General features: G+C 49.2%; 1 protein-coding gene across 2 annotated transcripts in view; it reads right to left on the bottom strand.

The window, feature by feature from the left end:
• Positions 1-17,609, bottom strand: part of TOX2 (TOX high mobility group box family member 2) — a 146,359-nt gene that overhangs the window by 79,268 nt on the left and 49,482 nt on the right. For both annotated transcript variants that reach the window (XM_058287125.1, XM_071211724.1), the window contains exon 2: positions 8,938-9,003. In XM_058287125.1, coding sequence (XP_058143108.1) covers positions 8,938-9,003 — 66 coding nt within the window. The remainder of the gene's footprint in view (positions 1-8,937; positions 9,004-17,609) is intronic.

Raw genomic sequence — 17,609 nt, 5'->3', positions numbered from 1 at the left:
GTCATTATTTAGGGTAGCACCTTCTCCCACCCCGCCCTACTCCTCCTCTCACAAATATGTGCTGGGTGCCCTGGGACTCCCACTCCAGGGACAACTAAGTCCCTGACTTCCCCACTGCTTCTTAGAACACGTCTTCCACCTGCCACCTGCCTCCTGCCTCCGCGCACGAGCGGCCCCTTTCCCCACGGCCCCGTGCCTCAGGTAAGAAAGCAGATTGACTTCCTCCCTCTCCACTGCCCCTCTCGACCACTGTCACCCCTCCCTAGAAACACCACTCCCACCCCATCGACTCCATCCGCACCCCCCCCCTCATGCTGCTCATGGTACAGCCTGCTCGCCCCTTTCGGGCTCCCGGCCCTCAGCTCTGGGCTCTGCGTCCCCCCCCCCCCCCCCCCCCCCCCCCCCCGCTCAGCCAGCATGCTCATGTCTGAGGAGCTTCTCCTCCCCTCCACCTCAGCTCCCAGGACCCTGTCAACATCCACAGCTGCTTCACCTTTGAAACCACCCTACCTCGCCCCTGTGCTGCTACTGAGGTGTCCTCCTCGGGCAGCTCCTTCCTCGGTGTCCTGCAGTGGCTCCCCTGTGGGCTGGACTCCCTGTCCTCTCAACTGCATCTCCTGGCCCTGCACTTCAAGCTCCCCTTTCAGCAAATACGCTAGAGGATCCTCCTTCTAGGTCTGCCTGGCAAATCCCTCACGGGGCTGAACCCAACTGTCTGCCCCACAGCGCACTCCCCCCGCTGCCCACGACAAATATCCCAGACCCTCTCGCCCTCCTCAGACCTCCAGGGCCCCCTCAGCAGGGCCCACCCCTCACCTGAGGAGAAGATAGAAGCCTTCTGCCCCCAGCCTACCCACCGCAGCCCATGCCCTCACCCCTCTTTTCTCCTCCCTCCTCCCTCCTGGCTAAGGCCAGAGCCCCCACTTCCAGGCGGGAACCACCCCTTCCCACCTTCTCTGCAAAAAGTTACCCCATCCATTAACCCTTCCCTTTCCTGAACCCTGCACTCCGCCCTCTCTCCGACACCTTCCCTTGACCAGTAAACATGCCAAAGCCTCTCTTTTTCCAAAAGAAAATCCCTTCGCTGGCGCTCTCGCCCTTGGCCTACACAGCTGGACTTCTCCCCCAAGCTGTCTATACTGACACTTCCTCACTCGCTCCTCAACCCACCCATCAAACCTGGATGAGATCCCCTATGCATCAAAACTGCTTTTGTTTTGAGGTCCAGGATGACTTCCTTTTTTGCTAAAACTGTTGGACACATTTCAACTCTCATCTCAACCAATGCCTCAGAAGCATCTGTCCTCGTTGATGCCCTCCTCTTCTTGCTTAAATTTTTGTTACCTTTTTGAAGTTAAAATAAATTCCCATGGTTTAAAACCTCCAAGTATTAAAAAGGTAGAGTGAAAAGGCTCTTTTCTATCCTGGTCCACCACCTGCCCAGTTTCTATAACATACACATTCACATATGTGCACACAAACACAAGCACAAAGCCACTGTTACTAGTTCACATATGGACTTCCAGAGTCACTTTAATCAAATACAAGAACATAGAAACACATATTCTTATTTGTTCCCTTTTTGTGCAAATGGTAATACACTGTACTTGCTGTTCTATATCATGTTTTTCATTGAACAATGTATCTTAAAGAATTTCTATGTCACTTTCATTTCCTCATTCTTTCTCTCAAATCACAATATTCCCTTTGATAGATTCACATAACTAGTTTATTTAACTAGACCCGTATTTGGGTTGTTTCCAATCTTTTGCCATTATAAACAATACCAAAAAGAATAATTTTGAATATGTCATTTCTTGGCTGTGCAAATATGTCTGTAGGATATATTTCCAGAAGGGAAATGGCTAGGTTAAAGGACTGATGCATTTGTAATTTTGATAGATGTTGCCAATTTGCCAGTCAGAGGGCTTACACCAATTTACTCTCCCCCAGGGATGTAGGAAAGTACCTGTTTCCTCCCGGTGGCCTGAAAGAGTGTTTTTGCTGATCTGGTTAGTGGAAAATTGTAGTTTTATTTTGTTTCTCTTATAAATTATTCTTGTGTCTTTTCATATGTTTAAGGCCCATCTGTATTCCTTTTTCTGTAAAGTCTTGGTTCATATTTCCTGTTTGTTTTTCTATTGGAGTTTTTAATTGCTCTGTAGGAACTCTTTATATATTAGGGATATTAATCCTTTGACTAGGTCATGAACGGAAAATATTCTTGTCCAAGTTTTCTTTGTTTTTTGACTTTATGTTATATGCTGTTTTGGCCAAATAAAAATGTTTAAGGGTATGGTCAAATTTGTAAATCCTTTCTTCTAAAGCTTTGAATCATGGAAATGCCTGCCCCACTCCAAAGTTGTAAAATATTTCTTACATGCTTTTTTTCCTGGATGCCTATAGGGAAGGAGCTGTGGATCCAACATCATTCCCCCCCACCCCCACCCCCCAGACCTCCTTCCTCTTTTTTGAAATACTCTGTCCTTGGCTTCTAAGATTCCACATTCTCTTCCTACTTCTCTGACCACTCCCTCTCAACCTATTTCATACGGATTACCTCTACTTTGTTTTCAAATATTGGTACTCAATATGTAAGTGTCATAAGTTCTCTGCCCTTCTCACATTTCTCTCCATGAATCTCATCTACTTCCAAAGTTTTAATACCAGGAATGGAGACTTCCAAAGGTAATTTTCCCATGAGCTTCAGACCTGTACAACCATCTACCTACTTGGACAGCTCTCCACATGGATGCCCAATAGGCATCTCAAATACAGCATGTCCAAGTCAGACCTTACCAAGCCTGCACCTCCCCAGGCTGGAAAGGGGCTCAGACTAGCAACCCGAGAGGCATCCTTTATGCCACAACCAGCATCATCAAGACCTACCAACTTTATTTCCAAAACACACCCCAGAGCCATCCACTTCTTTCCATCTCTCTGCCTCTACCACAATCGAGGACAGCCTCATCCTTTACTTGGCCAATTACTAAACTCTCCCAACTGGTCTCCCTCAGTCCACCCTTGCCATTGAGAACTTTTAAAAGCTCAAATCTGCTCATGTCCTTCAACCTCATTATCAATCAGTAGCTCTCTCACAACACACAACACACACACATGACAACTTAAGTTCTTCCAATATTTCTTAGGAAAAAGTCAGGAATCTTTATAGCAAAAGTGGTATTTAAAATCATGAGAGTGGAAAAGTCTACTCTGTCAGCCAGGAAGACTGTAATGAGGAGGTGACATCTGCAGAGCCTCTGAAAGGACAAACAGGCGTCTGTTGGGTGAAGAGGGCTGGGGATTCCCACCAGAAGAGGAAACAGCACAGACAAAGGCACGGCGTGTAAATGGGCACAAGAGGTGGCCAGAGACTCATCTTGTGTGACCAAAGCATTATTTATGGTAATAAAAACAATAAACATAAATAGTAGCTAGTTTCATCAAACACTAGTGCTTCACATACCATTTGGGGGTTAGATCCCAAGTAAATCCTGCCATGGGGATTCCTATGAGAGTGGCTTATTCGGGGGCGTGCTCTCAGGCAAAAGGGAACAAGGGCAGCGGGACAGGGCAGGGGAAGGACCTGAGTGAGCCTGGTTAGAGACCCGCTTCAACTGATCCCTGGCAAGCCTCAGAACAAGAACTACCCCAGGTCGGTCCCACCTTGAGACAAAGAGGCTACCAGCTTTTCTCTCTCCTCCACCCCCACCCTCAGCCGCTGTCACGGTTCTCATTTGGCTGAGGCCGAGTTTCCAGAGAAGGGGCAGCTGTGGGTCGTTAGCAGCCAGCACTGGCAGCAGCTGGATGATGGGCAGCCAGGTGCAGGGAATCTGGGGGAGGCGCCAGCAGTGTCCACAGCACACACCTCACTGACCTGTAATACCTCAAGGGCAGGTATGCTCCGCTCATTTGACAGAAAGTTGAAATAATCTGCACAAGGGCACCTGGTTGGGATATGGAAGAGCTGGAAGTAGAATCCAGGCCTAGGGAAGCAGATGTGGCTCAAGTGACTGGGCTCCCGCCTACTACATGGGAGGTCCTGGGTTCATTTCCTGGTGCCTCCTAAAGAAGATGACCAAGACTGACAGCTGACGCCGTGGCTGGCGCTGCGAACTGACACAACAAGATGACACAAGAGACACAAGGAAGAAAACATAATGAGAGACACAAAGCAGGGAGCAGAGGTGGCTCAAGAGATTAGGTACCTCCCTTCTACCTGGGAGGTCCTGGGTTTGGTTCCAGTGCCTCCTAAAAAGAAGATGAGCACATAATGGACACAGTATATACAAACAATGAGGGGTGGGGGGAAATAAATAAATAAAATAAATCTTAAAAAAAAAAAAGATCTGTTCTTCACAGGGGGAATATCTGATCTCCACTAGGCCCTTCACCACCAGAGGCTGCTGGTGGGGCGACAGCCCTGGCAAAGAATTACATCTCGTTCTCAGCCACCCAGTCAAGTGTGGTACAAAAGAAACACAAGGTCCAGAGAGGCGAAACAAAGTGATAATATGTGAAAACTAAGGTAGGTATTCAGGAATTTTGTGGAGACTTGGAAAAACCGAACAGTAGAGCATGCATTTGCAAAAGGAGCTTCGAGCCCATAAGAACTGGTTTGGAGGGGCGCAGACAGCACAAAAGGTACCCGTGTCGCAGCTGTGGTTTCTAAATAGAGAAGATGGTGTCTCGGGAGAAGAGTTACATTAAAGCTTGGGGTTTTAACATGATAAAATCAGACATTCTGGAAGTAAATGGCTTTCAGAAATGGTGCCCAACTCATATCCAGGCCTCGCACATTGTAGGGGCCCAAAAAACATTTGCTTCATGGGTGTACCTTGTGTTCAACTGTATTTATGATTTTGGTGCCAGTTAGAATATTATCCTCTGCATTCCCTATGGGCTAGGAGGACTTTATTTGCCTACATGGTTACGTGAATCCTTTAGGAATTGGGTTGATGAGGGAACAAACCATGAGAGTGTGTTCGTTTGCACACGTGCATTCAAGCAAGCACTCCAGAAAAAAAGCCTGTAAAGAAATACACAGAACTGTTGCTGTTACAGACCAGAAGCCAGTGGAGACCCACCGAGCCACAGGGAGCTGTGGATCCTGGAAAAGTCCAAGTCATTCTGCAGCAAAATCTGCACAAATTATAGCCCATGCGTACCCCACACATGACAGTTTGTGTAAGGACCACAGTGTTTCACAGTTCCTCTCAATAATTGGTGGAGTCTATTTCCCCATTCCTCAAATTTGGACCGGCCTCGTGACTTGCTTTAACTAATGAAATGTGGCGGAAGTCGTCCTGTGCCAGTGCCGGGACCAGGCCTCCAGAGGCCTGGCAGCTTCTGCTCTTGCTGCTCTTGGAACGCTTCTTCCACCTCTTAACACTCTTGGGCTACCTTGAAGGAGAAAGACTGTGTAGAACAGAAGGGAGCTGTCCTAACCGCAGCCCCTCCTATCCAACTGACCCTTGGCTGATCTTAAGTGATCCTAGCCAAGACCAGAAGAGCCATCCAGCTAAACCCTGCCAAATCACCAACCTGGAATCATGAGCTAGATACATGTTTGCTGTTTCAAGTCAGTAAGTTTTGGGATGGTTTGTTACGGAGCAAAAGATAATTATAGACACTCTCAGAAGTCTAGATTACAATTGTTAAATCTGCTCATGTCAGGTTGGTTCAGGTTACCAGGTAGGCTTGTAATCTCTGAAAATCCTGATATCTTCTTCATAAAGTCCTAAATTGGGGAGATCCTCTGGATGACAGCACAAGAGACTTAGAAAGGCTTTCAAGGAGTCCAACCACGACATTCCAGATTAAGGATAATGTCTCCTGCTTCTCAAGGCTGTTGAAGCCCTGAAGAGGCACATCTATTCATTGCACAGTATTTCCTGAGTGCCTCCTCTGTGCACGAGGCTGGATCCTGACCTCACAAGGTCAGAGGCTAATGTGGAGATCAAGTGTTAACCAAGTCACCACACAAATAAGTAGACAGCCACAAAGAGCAACAAATGGCAACCTGAGAGGACATGGTGGGAGCCGAGCTGGCTCAAGCAATTGAGCACCCCTCTCCCACATGGAAGGTCCCAGGTTCAGTTCCCAGGGCCTCCTAAAGAGAAGATGAGCAGACAGCAAGTGGACAGAGAGCAGATAGTGAGCGCAATCAACGAGGTGGGTGGGGTAAATAAATTTTTAAAATCTTTAAAAAATAATAAAATAGGGAAGTGGATGTGGCTCAAGTGATAAGGCCTCTGCCTACCATATGGGAGGACCCAGGATTGATCCATGGGGCCTCCTGGTGAGAAAGAAGAGAAAGCGTGCCCGCGTGGTGAACCTGTGCCCGCGTGGTGAACCTGTGCCCGCATGGTGAACCTGTGCCCGCGTGGTGAACCTGTGCCCGCATGGTGAACCTGTGCCCGCGTGGTGAGCGGAGTGCCCGTGTGGTTAGCCCAGTGCCCACACAGTGGGCCGAGTGCCCGTGCGGCAAGCTGAGTGCCCACGTGGGTGTTTGCACTCTGAGCCAGTGCCTGCTCAAGTGAGTCATGCAGCAAGATGATGTTGCAACAAAAGAGAGACAAGGGAGAGTCAAGGTGAAGTGCAGCAGAGACCAGGAACTGAGGTGGGCAATTGATAGGGAACCTCTCTCCACATCAGGGATCCCCAGGATTGAATCCTGGTGAATCCTAGAGGAGAAAGACGAGAAGAGAATAAAAAAAAAAAAAGTAGATACAGAAGATCACACAGCAAACGGACACAGACAGCAAAAACAGCAGGGTGTGGGAGGGGAAGAGGAAGAAAAATAAAATAAAACAAAAGGACATGGTGCCATGAAAGAGAATCATGGGGAAAGGACCGATTTGGATTTGGAGATCACAAAGAGCTCTGTGAGGAAATGACATTTAGGCTGAGGCAAGTGGCTGGCAGCCTTGGGGTGGGAAGAGGGCTCTCCACAGACAGCAAGGTAAGTCAGTGAAGCTCTCTTTGAGTCCCAACTATGCAGGTTCAAATCCCAGCTGTGCCACTCCACTCCGGGACTAAGTCTGTTTGGCGGGGTCAGTCAGCACCCCTGAGCCTCAGCTGTCTCATCTCTAAGACTGCTGTGAACATCACTGAGAGAAAGGCTTTGTAAGCTGTGACGTGTCAACAGTGGTGGGTGTCACAAATAATGGCTCAAGGGGCATTTGTTTGCCCCGGGTATCCCTCTGAAGAACTGCACTCCCCTGTGCCCCAGCCTAGAGCAGATGCAGAGTCCCCGAGTCCCACCTGCCCTCCTTGGTGGGAAGACAGTGTCAACACACTCCAAAAGGGTTTGAGGCAGAACTGACTCCACTAGAGTAGGATGCTGGAAGCCAGAGCTCAGTGTGTTAACAAAATGCAATTTAAATATTGTGGAAGGGCTTAGATGACATGGTCAGGGGTAAGCACTGGTCTTTTGAAACAACCATGTTTCTAAGCTGATCATGAAAAATTAAATGGCACCAGTGGAATTTTCCAAAATAAGTATTCCCAAGACCTGGAATCTTGCCCACCAGTGACTCCCAGGGCGACTTGTACAAATGCAATGTCAAGGCAGCCGGGCTGCATCAGCATGGCGCTCACACGGGGATGGGCCAGAGAAGGGGTCTGGCATGGAGTACAGTGGGCAGGGGAGCAGGTGCAGTGCCCTGCAGCAGAGCTTTTCTACCCCACCGGGACTGCGCTCTCTTTCCTCATTGGCAGTGTTCCCTCAGGGCTACAGGCCCACATCTTATTCATCTACACCCTCCATAGGACCTGTCACACAGTAGGGCACTATGTTAGTGGACTGATAGGCTTCAATTTCCCCAGCTGGAAAACGTGGGTCCAGCCTGATGGCACAGTCACCGTGACCACAGAGACCGAGAGTGGAGGTTAGCGCCGGGGTCAGGCTTGTCCTTCAGCTCCCCAAGTTTCTCAGCAGCCATGAAACTCCCTGGTCCTCTAGCCAGCACCCTGAGCTTGTAGGACCCTAAGGGCACCATGGCCTTAAGATGCCATCCTCCAGGACGCTGTGCCTGTGGACACACGAGGGCACTTAAGACTGAAGCGACTATCTCCTCAGCAGGTGCCATGTCTCGAGGATGCTCCCTGCCTCCCCCTTGTGCCTCCCACCTGTGCCTGTGATCCAGACCCCTCCTCCAGGAGGACACACACGCCAGGGCACCACCTGTGTGGGACACCTCTCCCCGCAGGTCCCCCGGCTGCAATGAGGGGCTCCCTGCCTCCCACCTGAGTCACAGCTTTTGGTGAGGCTCCCCAGCACCCTAGCCTGGAGAGCACCCTTCCCAGCACCCCAGCCCGGAATGAGGACCCTCTCTGATATCAGAGTCTCTAGGGAAGATGCTCCCAGCCAAGGGAAACCTTAATTTTTGGAGCCTAGGCCCTCAGTGGAAAATCTGATTCCAGCTGGCACTGGGACCAAGGACCATGACTCCCAGATGGGTGGGTGGGTCTGGGGACCGCCTTGTTTCAGGGGATGATGCCGCACACTCAGGAATGGAAGGATCTCACAGGAAGCCCTGCTCTCCTCCTATTGTGCCATGAGGCACTAAACAACTCCAGGTGGGGAGTGATCCTGGCATATGTCCCCATGGGTGCCGTATGGTGTACCAGGGAGTATGGTACACCCCTACTCACAGCTGCTGAAAATTTCCCCTCTGAGCATCCTAAGGCAACACATTTCTAATTTTATCAACTTTTCTATAACTTCCATTTTAAGTCCACAGTAGCCAGGTAGTTGGTTTATGAAACCACCACAGTCCCAGATTGTCCCTTTAGGGGACCCAAAGGACATTCTTGAGCATTCTGAGTCAGCACCCACCAACACACACGCTGCACCTCTCCCAAGCCCACCCTGGGAGCAGCTCAGCAGCCAGCCCACGGTCTGGGCCCACTCAGGGAGGACGGGGCACCCACCTGGCTGGTCGACAGGAGTTCTGGGTTTCCGTCACTCATCCCCACGTAGGCGCTGTCACCATCAAACTGGAACAGAGAGAGAGAAGGGGCTCTGAGTCAGATGCCCTCCAGAAGGCAGGGAGAATCAGCAGAGGAGGTCGGAGGGCATCCAGGAGCCGGAAGGCCCAGCCCCGAGTGCACGGGGGAAGGGGCTGCGGGGCCTGGAGAAGCTACAGCTGGCGCCAGGATGCCCAAGTCCCATTCAGCAGGGCCCCTTCTAGGGAGAAGAAACAGCCCCTGTTCTGTGGCTCAGGCGAGCACCAGCAGTCAGGCTGAGGATGACCAGAGGAAAGCCTTTCTGTCCTTTACAACCTTGTCAGGCACTGAGCTTCCCATCCTTGGAAGTATGCAAACACCTCACTCGGCCCAAATGCAAGCTGCCTGCACGAGCTGGAATCCCATGTGCTGAAGTGGGGCTGAGATCTCCAGCAACTTGGGGTCAGGAAGGCCTGCCCAGGCAGGCCCTCCAGGAGCCTTTCCAGCTGACATGGCTTTGCCCCCTCACATAGCCCATCCTAGCCCCTTGGGCCACCCCTACCCACAGGGAATGCGGAATGTGCTAGAAACCATTTTCAAGAACGACCAGCCTGTCTTCTGAGAAGCTGCCAAGTCCAATTCAGGAAGGCTTCCCTGCAATGAGGAGCAGGCGTGGTGGGAGATGTGCAGAGTCCCCTGATGTGTGACCTTGAGCTGGTGTCTGGACAGCTGAGGGCCCTTGTCTATCAAAAAGGGACAATCACAGTAGTTCCCTCTCCATGGACCGACACATGGAAATACACATGGAAACAGGTTGTTGGATAAGGCTCCCCAGGAGCAGAGGCTGGGACAAGGACTCAGATGCATGGGAGCTTTGAGGGCCTATCCCATAAGGGAGGAAAGGAAGCAGGATGGGGTGGAGGAAGGAGCTGAGCTAGAGTGTGGGCTCCTGGGAGACCAGCTGCAGCCTGATCCCACGGGGAGCTCTGGAGCTCGACTTGTATCAGAGAGATGGACTCAGCATGAAGCGAGGGGCGGCCTTTTGTAGCCCCGTCTAAGATGGCCGTTGGCTGTGAGCTGCCCTTCGGGGTCAGGGGAGGCACAGCCTTCTGAGCAAGGTGGCCCCGTTTGGTCAGGGGCAATTCTCCAGAGGAGAGGGCAGCTGGGAGCCAGCCCTCATAGCAGATGGAGGGGCGTGCACTGGCTGGTAGAGGGTGTGGGAAGGGCACCAATGACAACTGACCCTAGTTTTAAAATGGAAAAATTTATTATTTTTTTGATTGGATGAACAGTCACATGGTTCAAAAGTCCTAAGGTACAAAAAAACAACACAGTGAAAGTCTCCTTCTCACCCTACTTCCCAGCCATCCATTTCCACTCCCCAGAGGCAACCACTGGGCCTACCAATTACTTTTCTTTCTTTTCAGAAAGAGTGTACATATATGCATTTTCTAGTCATTTCTTTGAACATAAATGACAGTATACTATACAACTGTTCTGCACCTTTATTATTTTTCTCTTAGCAACATCTCTTGGAGAATGTTCTATATCAGAACACAATTCTTTTTTCTGGTACCTATTATTTCATAGTTGGATATAACATATATATTTAACTAGCTCCCTATTAATGGGCAATTGAGTTGTTTCTAATCGTTTGCTATTCAAACACTGCTCCAATGAATATTTTTGTACATCCATCATTTAGCATGGATGTGAATAGGATGAATCAGTGTGAGTATAATTGCTGGGTCCAACTGGATGTGCATTTGCAATTTTGATAGACATCGCCAAGCTCCCTCCGTGGAGGTGGCATGGAGCCTCACTCCCCAGTTATGCCTGGGATGTCAGTTCACCCAGACCCTCTTCAGACTACTCAGGGGCTTTCTCCACAATGGCTCAGCAGCCAGCCCCTACCCCTGTGGGCTGTGAGAGCCCCTCCCCCCAATTCCCAATTCCCTTGCCCTGCTCTGACTTGTTCTTTGTTCCATATCCCTTTTCCCCTTCTAACATTCTATTTATTTTCTGTGTTCATGGGTTAAAGTATTTGCCAAGTTCATGGCTTAGAGTTGGGCTCCCCCTACTAAAATGACTCTCCTTGAAGTTACAGATCTTAATCTATTCATACATTGATGCCTCCCAGACACCTAGAAGAGTGCCTGGAACAGAGTAGGTACTCAATAATTGCTTGGTGGGTGAATGAATGAAAGAATGATGAATGAATGAAGCAATCACTATACCATTCATACTGTCTCTTGCCAGGCCTGTCTTCCCATCTAAGTGGTGGGATTGATGGTTCCAAGCACAGGGGCAGGCATGGGACTGCTGAATTATCATGCCTAGAGTCTGGGCACCTGATCCCAAATGCTCCATCCACCACACTGCACCCACAGCCTATGTTTCCAGGCCCTGCTCAGAAATCACCTCTTCCAGGAAGCCTGTCATGCTTGTCTCCACTGCTGTCCCTCTTACAACCCAGACCTGTATTCACATCTGTCTTCTAGACCAGAGGGTAAGCAACGGGGAGGCTGGAGCCACATTTGGTCATGTCTGAATCCTCCAGCACCTTGCACAGGCTGACATCAGGAGCCTGTGAATTGGGCAGAGTGCGGGGGCTTTCATCAAAAGTACGATCTGATTTGTCACCATGGCCATGTATTACTTTTATAAAACATTTTTCAAAACCACATAGAATTTTTTAATATATTCAACAGGAAAGAATATTTGGAATGGAGGGAGAATAAGCTAAGTCAGGTACTTAAAACCTTTTACAAATTAAGAGCAATTGAACAGTATGGTAGAGGTTAAAAACAGAGAAATATCTATCAAAGGAACAGAGGGGAGAGACAGCCCAAACTCCTTTGTAACCGCTGCCATTTAGTACACGTTGGCTAGAACGGGGTCGGCACGAAGGCAGGGCAGTTGCCTGCTTCCGTCTCTGATACGCAGAGCAGGCACTCAACAGATATGTGCTGAATGAATGAATATACCTGGACCTGAGAGAAATGCTTTACATCATCTATCCCACTTAATCCTCACAACCCAAGGAAGCAGGTATTATTTTCCCTGTTTAAAACCAAGGAGACAGGTGGCGAGAAGCAGGTGTCCAACATCACTCAGCAGGGGGAGGTAAACGTTGGAATCGGGTTGGCTTGCAGCTCTTTGGCTTGTTTCTTCCGCTCAGTCCCTCCCACCGGTCTGTAAGTCCTCTGACAGTGGCCACCAAGGCTCTTTGGTACCCCACCATATTACCAGCAGTTAGCCAGGGCCGGGCACCAGCAGGTGATCGATAAGTATTTGGGTGGCTCAGAGGAGGGAGGGCTTATCTGCAGTGAACAGCGTGGGGTGGCCTTGGAGATGCCAGCAAAGGAGACCCTGGATTTCGATGTGTGGGGCTTGCGGGTGAGCAGACGGGGCAGCTCAGTGGCTCTCCCATGACGCCACCAGAATCTGCTTCAGACAGGCTTATTCATTTACTTGTTTATTCACTGAGAAACCCGCATGCTGAGTGAAGCTTCCCTCGCGCTTCCAGGGAGGTCTGGGAAGGCGGTAGGGGTTCCCAAGGGAGGGTAGGGGCCACTCTCGCGCCTCCTCCAGCTGTCTCTGTCTCACAACACAGCTGCTGGCCTCAACTCGGCCACCCCTAGTCCTTGCACGGTGCCCTGGGCACCTGGCCTGGCCCCTGACTGCTAAGCAGCCATGAACAGAGGCCCAGGTGGTCTGGAGACCTGTTCTCTGCCCACCTATGCCCAGCACTCCACCATGCCAGGGCCCCTGGAACGGGGAGGAAAGGAGGAGGCGGGGCTTGGCCGCTGAGGCATGAAGGCCTGGCCTTAGCACCTGCCCACCCTCCCCTCTCCTCTTGTGAGGCCCGTTCTGGGGGAAAGAACTTGTCAAACAAGGAGGGAGGTCACAAGCCTGCTTCTGTCCCCCAACACAGACAGGCCGCTGCCTCCTCCGCGTGTGCACGGACAAGGTTGAAAATGCCCAGCCACGCCTTGCACACAGCGGAGATACAGCATGCACCCGGCCACGCGTGAACACAAAGGTATACAGTGTGCACAGCGTGTGCCTGCTTGTGGATATACACGGGCAAGAAGACCAGTGGGGTCCACGTCAGGCACAACCCAACGTGCAAGTAAGCATTGACTCACACATGGACCACATCCATGGGTAACACAAACCCACACAAACAATGTGTGCACAGCCCAAGAATGAGTGTGCACAGTCACAGACCCTTCACACTGCTGGGTACACAGACACACAGGCGCGCACGCAGGCCAGCTCTGTGTAAACAGTCTGGGCATCTGCAAGTCTATAAATAGAACTCACGCAAATGGGAACACAAACACAGCCTGTGCATGTAAAGACACACAGAGCAAGGTAAGCAGGGACTTAAATTCTGTGCGTATTTCACAATTTTATCAGTTTCTTCATAGAAGATGTTTTTCATATCATACGATCTTCCTTATGCTTTTAAAAAAAAATACATATATGGGGGACAGAACGGCCCAAGAATTTCCAGGAGAACATCCTCTTACCACTGACTGGAATAGATTAATTTCCCCCATTTCATATTCTAATTATAATTCCTTTTCCCATCACCATCTTCAGTTCTCATTACAGCTGGAAGATTGTTCTCCAAAAGCCAGGCCTTCATCTTCCCTTCCCAAGAGTTTTGTCATGGAAATGAGTTTTGGAATCTGAAAGAACCCACATTTTTGCAAATGTCGACTGCGTGGGGATAACCCTTTCATGCCGGTCACAGGACTAGGCTTGCAGAGGCTGCTAAAGGTCTGTCTCTCCTCACTGCTTTTCGGTTCCCGTGGGGAGAGGGGGTCCTGGGCCCCTATTCCAACAAGCCCCCCCTCCCCCACACACACCTAAGCACACCATATTCCCTCCAAAGGATTATTTTTTTAACTTCAAGGAAACTTGGCAAATGGGCAGCCAGGCTGAGAGGTGAGGAGCCTCATCTTAGGGTGTCCAATGACCTCTGCCCCAGCTGTGCTGCCTTGGGCAAGTTCCTTAACGGCTCTGAGCTCAGTTTCCAATTTTTCTGTAGTCTCCAACACATAATAAGTACAGATTAAATATCTGTGGGATGAAAAAAAAAACTGTGAGATGGACATTTGTGATAAGTGAGTGGATGAATATTTGGAGGAGGTGGAGGGCGTGAAGGGTAGTTTGTGTGGACGAATGGGTGGATAGTATAAAGCAGTGCTGTCTGACAGAAATCAAATATGACCCACTAGTCAAGCTGCATATGTGATTTTAAATTTTCTAGTATCCACTAGGAAAAAAAACAGGTGAAATTAATTTTAATTATATGTTATTAAACTCAATATATCTACAATATTATGATTTCAGCATATAATCAATATAAAATTATTACTGAGATTAATATTTTTGTACTAAGCTTACTTTTTTGGGGGTACTAGGTCTTTGAAATTCAGTGCGTGTTTTACCTTATAGTCCATCTCAATTCAGTCTAGCTGCATTTCAACTTGTGACTGGTGATGCCATATTGGACAGAGCAGGAAATCAAGATGAGAGAGATAGGTGGATGGATGGGTGGGCAGGAGGAGAAGATAAGTGGTTTGGGGAATGAATGGGATAGAGGAGCTCAGTAGGTAGATAAACATGACTGGGCTGGCTGGCTGGATAGGAGGAGAGGGTAAGAAGGGTGGGTAAGACAGATGGATGGAAAGGTACATGGACATCAGGGTGGGTGGCCTGGATGGTCAGGATGAGTGGATGAATGGATGAGATGGGTGGCTGGGTGAGTATGAAAAGTAGGGGATGGGAAGGTGATTGGGATGTTCAGTGAGATGAACAGATGGATGTTGTGTGTTTGGAATGCATCCTACTTGGAGAAGTGGGGTATCTGGGTGGGTGGGATGGATAGGTGGGTGGATTAGTGGGTCTGGTATTTTCTCCTTACTTTACTTACATTTTCCCTGGACAATGTCAAGTCCTCTCAGAGTTACATGTTACTGATTCTCAAATTCTCATTTTTAGCCCTGTTATCTGCAGATTCTGAGGTATAACTGTCCCTTGCACATCTCCACCATCTGACCCATGAGCACCACAAATTCCACACATCCATCCAACATGGAACTCATGACATGTAGATAGACTTTCTCTTTCTCCAGGGTTCCTCATCATAATGGAAGGTTTCCCTTTCTACCCAGTTTTACAGTCAGTACCCCTGGGGAAACTATGGACCCCTTCTCTCCCATATCCCCATCCAATCACCTACAAAAACTTTCTGCTCAACTTCCCCACCAATCCATCTTCTACCCTGGCTATCACTAGCGATCCTTTGGCCATGATTTCACTCCTCAGTTCAACCCCTACGGTGACTCCACATCACCTTAGCCTTGTGTCCTGCACCCTCCATGACAACCAGCCCTGAGCCTCAGCTCCCACAGGGTGCCTCAATGTTGCAGGAACTCCCAGCATACTTGCCTTTGCATACATTGTCCCATCAGCAACCTGGAACCCCTGGCTGACCCTTTCCCTATTCACTGAAATCCTACCCTTCCTCAGGCTAATTTTTTTTTTTTCTTGCAATGCACTCCAACTTTAACAGCCTTGCTTACTTTTATAAGCCCATATTCTTCAGCCTAACCTTAAAGCTTCCATCTAAAATGAGCTTTGGACTTAACTCAATGTCTACATGTAGTGTAATGTCCTGGCTAGCAATACTGATTCCTGGATCTGAGCGTTGGTTCTACCACTTACTCGTGTTGACCTTGGACTTAACTTCTCTGTGCTTTAGTTTCCTCACCTATAAAATGGTAAGAACAGCAGTTATTATTTCCACTTCATTAGGTTCATGAGAGGATTGAATTAGTTTATGTTTATAATATAATGCTTAATAATGTTAGCGATTTTTGACAGGCACCAAATACATGTTATCTATTATTACTGAAGTTATATACTAAAATCTTATCCCCACTCAACACCACTCTCTTTGGTCTAGCAGACGACCTTGTCTATTATGTCACTGAAAAATAGAGACTGTCAGCTAATCCCCTCATCTTTCTGCCCTTCCCCACATCACACTAGTCCTGACCTCCTTGTCTTCAGTCTGAAAGATGAAACGTTTCCCTCCTGTTCAAGGTCAGCGCCTTCACTTTGACCCTGCCCTTCTCATGTCTTCCTGAATTCCACTCACCTTCATTCATTCCCACTCTCCGTCCTGTGTCTAAGATCTAATTCAAATGTATTGAAGCAAATTGAAAGCAAAGTCTTTCTCATATCACATAAGAAGATAAGCCAATAAACCTCAACCGCCAAGTTCTGAGCAACTACAATGTGCCATGTAACGTGCCCCCAGTGATGATGAGTTGTGATAAATAAGGTTTGCTGCTGCTCCCTGGGAACCTATAGACAGGAATAGAGCATTGCAAGATAAAAGCAAGAGATCTGGAGGTTACAGAGGGGGCAAGAGTTGTTGCTCATTGAATAATATTTGCCGAGCACTTATTAAGTGCCAGGCACTGTACCAGATGCCAGGCATGCCATGATATTATGATACAGCCCCTGCCTTCCAGAGCCCCCAGTCCTTTGGAATGGCTGACAGGTGTGGTGGGAGGAAAAAACAAGCAGATCCAAGAATGGGCAAGACAATCCAATTTCTTTGGTCATTGTTCCAAGCCATAAACAAGAGAGCACAAAACCAGTCTAGGGAAATGGATATGGCTCAAGCAGTTGGGCTCCCACTTACCATATAGGAAGTCCAGGGTTTGATGCCCAGGGCCTCCTGGTGAAGGCAAGCTGGCCTGCATACCAAGCTGGCCCACATGGAGCGCTGGCCCACGCGGGTGCCGCCCCGTGTGGGAATGCTGTCCTGTGCAGGAATGCCACACTGCACAGGAGTGCCAGCAAACACAGAGAGGTGGCGCAGCAATATGACGCAACAAGAGACACAGAGGAGAGCCAATAAGACAACGTAGCAGAACAAGGAGCTGAGGTGGCTCAAGAGAGTAACCGCCTCTCCCCCAATCCGGAAGGTCCCAGGATTGGTCCCCGGAGCTGCCTAATGAGAATACAAGCAGACACAGAAAGAACACACAGTGAACGGATACAGACAGCAGAAAACGGGACGGGGGTGGGGCAGGGGGGGAAATCAATCAATCTTTAAAAAAAAAAACAAACCAGTTTAAAGCCATTCCCAGTTGGTAAGTGACAGCTACACCAGCAGTGCTGGCTCTCTGAAAGCCAAGCCATCAATACCAGGCTTACTGCAGTAGCCACGCGACCATGGCTGGAGGCAAGGCCACCCCAGAACCTCCCGCTGCTGGAAGGGTCCCCATCCCGGAATTCCATGCCTTCCCAAACCCTACAGAGAATCAGTCTCCAGCTCTGGCTTCTGATTTCAGATATTGAGAGGTGGATATTGAGAGGTGGCCTTTTTGCTGACAAATGTGACAAGGGTCAAACATCCTGAAAAAGGTGACTTGGAAGCTCCATGATAGAGGACATGCAGGAGTTGGCCAGGAAAAGCAGAGGAAATGACATCTGAGGCTGCTGTAAGCATGGGCCAGTGAGCACCTACTGTATACCAGACCTTGTTCTAGAGCTGTGCCTGGTCATCTCATTGGCCAGGTTCCCTCCCCTTAAGGCTGCCATGACTAGCCCTGCTGTACAGA

Source organism: Dasypus novemcinctus, chromosome 24, assembly GCF_030445035.2.
Source record: "Dasypus novemcinctus isolate mDasNov1 chromosome 24, mDasNov1.1.hap2, whole genome shotgun sequence".
Classification (NCBI taxonomy): domain Eukaryota; kingdom Metazoa; phylum Chordata; class Mammalia; order Cingulata; family Dasypodidae; genus Dasypus; species Dasypus novemcinctus.
The sequence above is the reverse complement of the archived record's forward strand: the minus strand, read 5'-3'. Positions and strand labels throughout refer to the sequence as shown.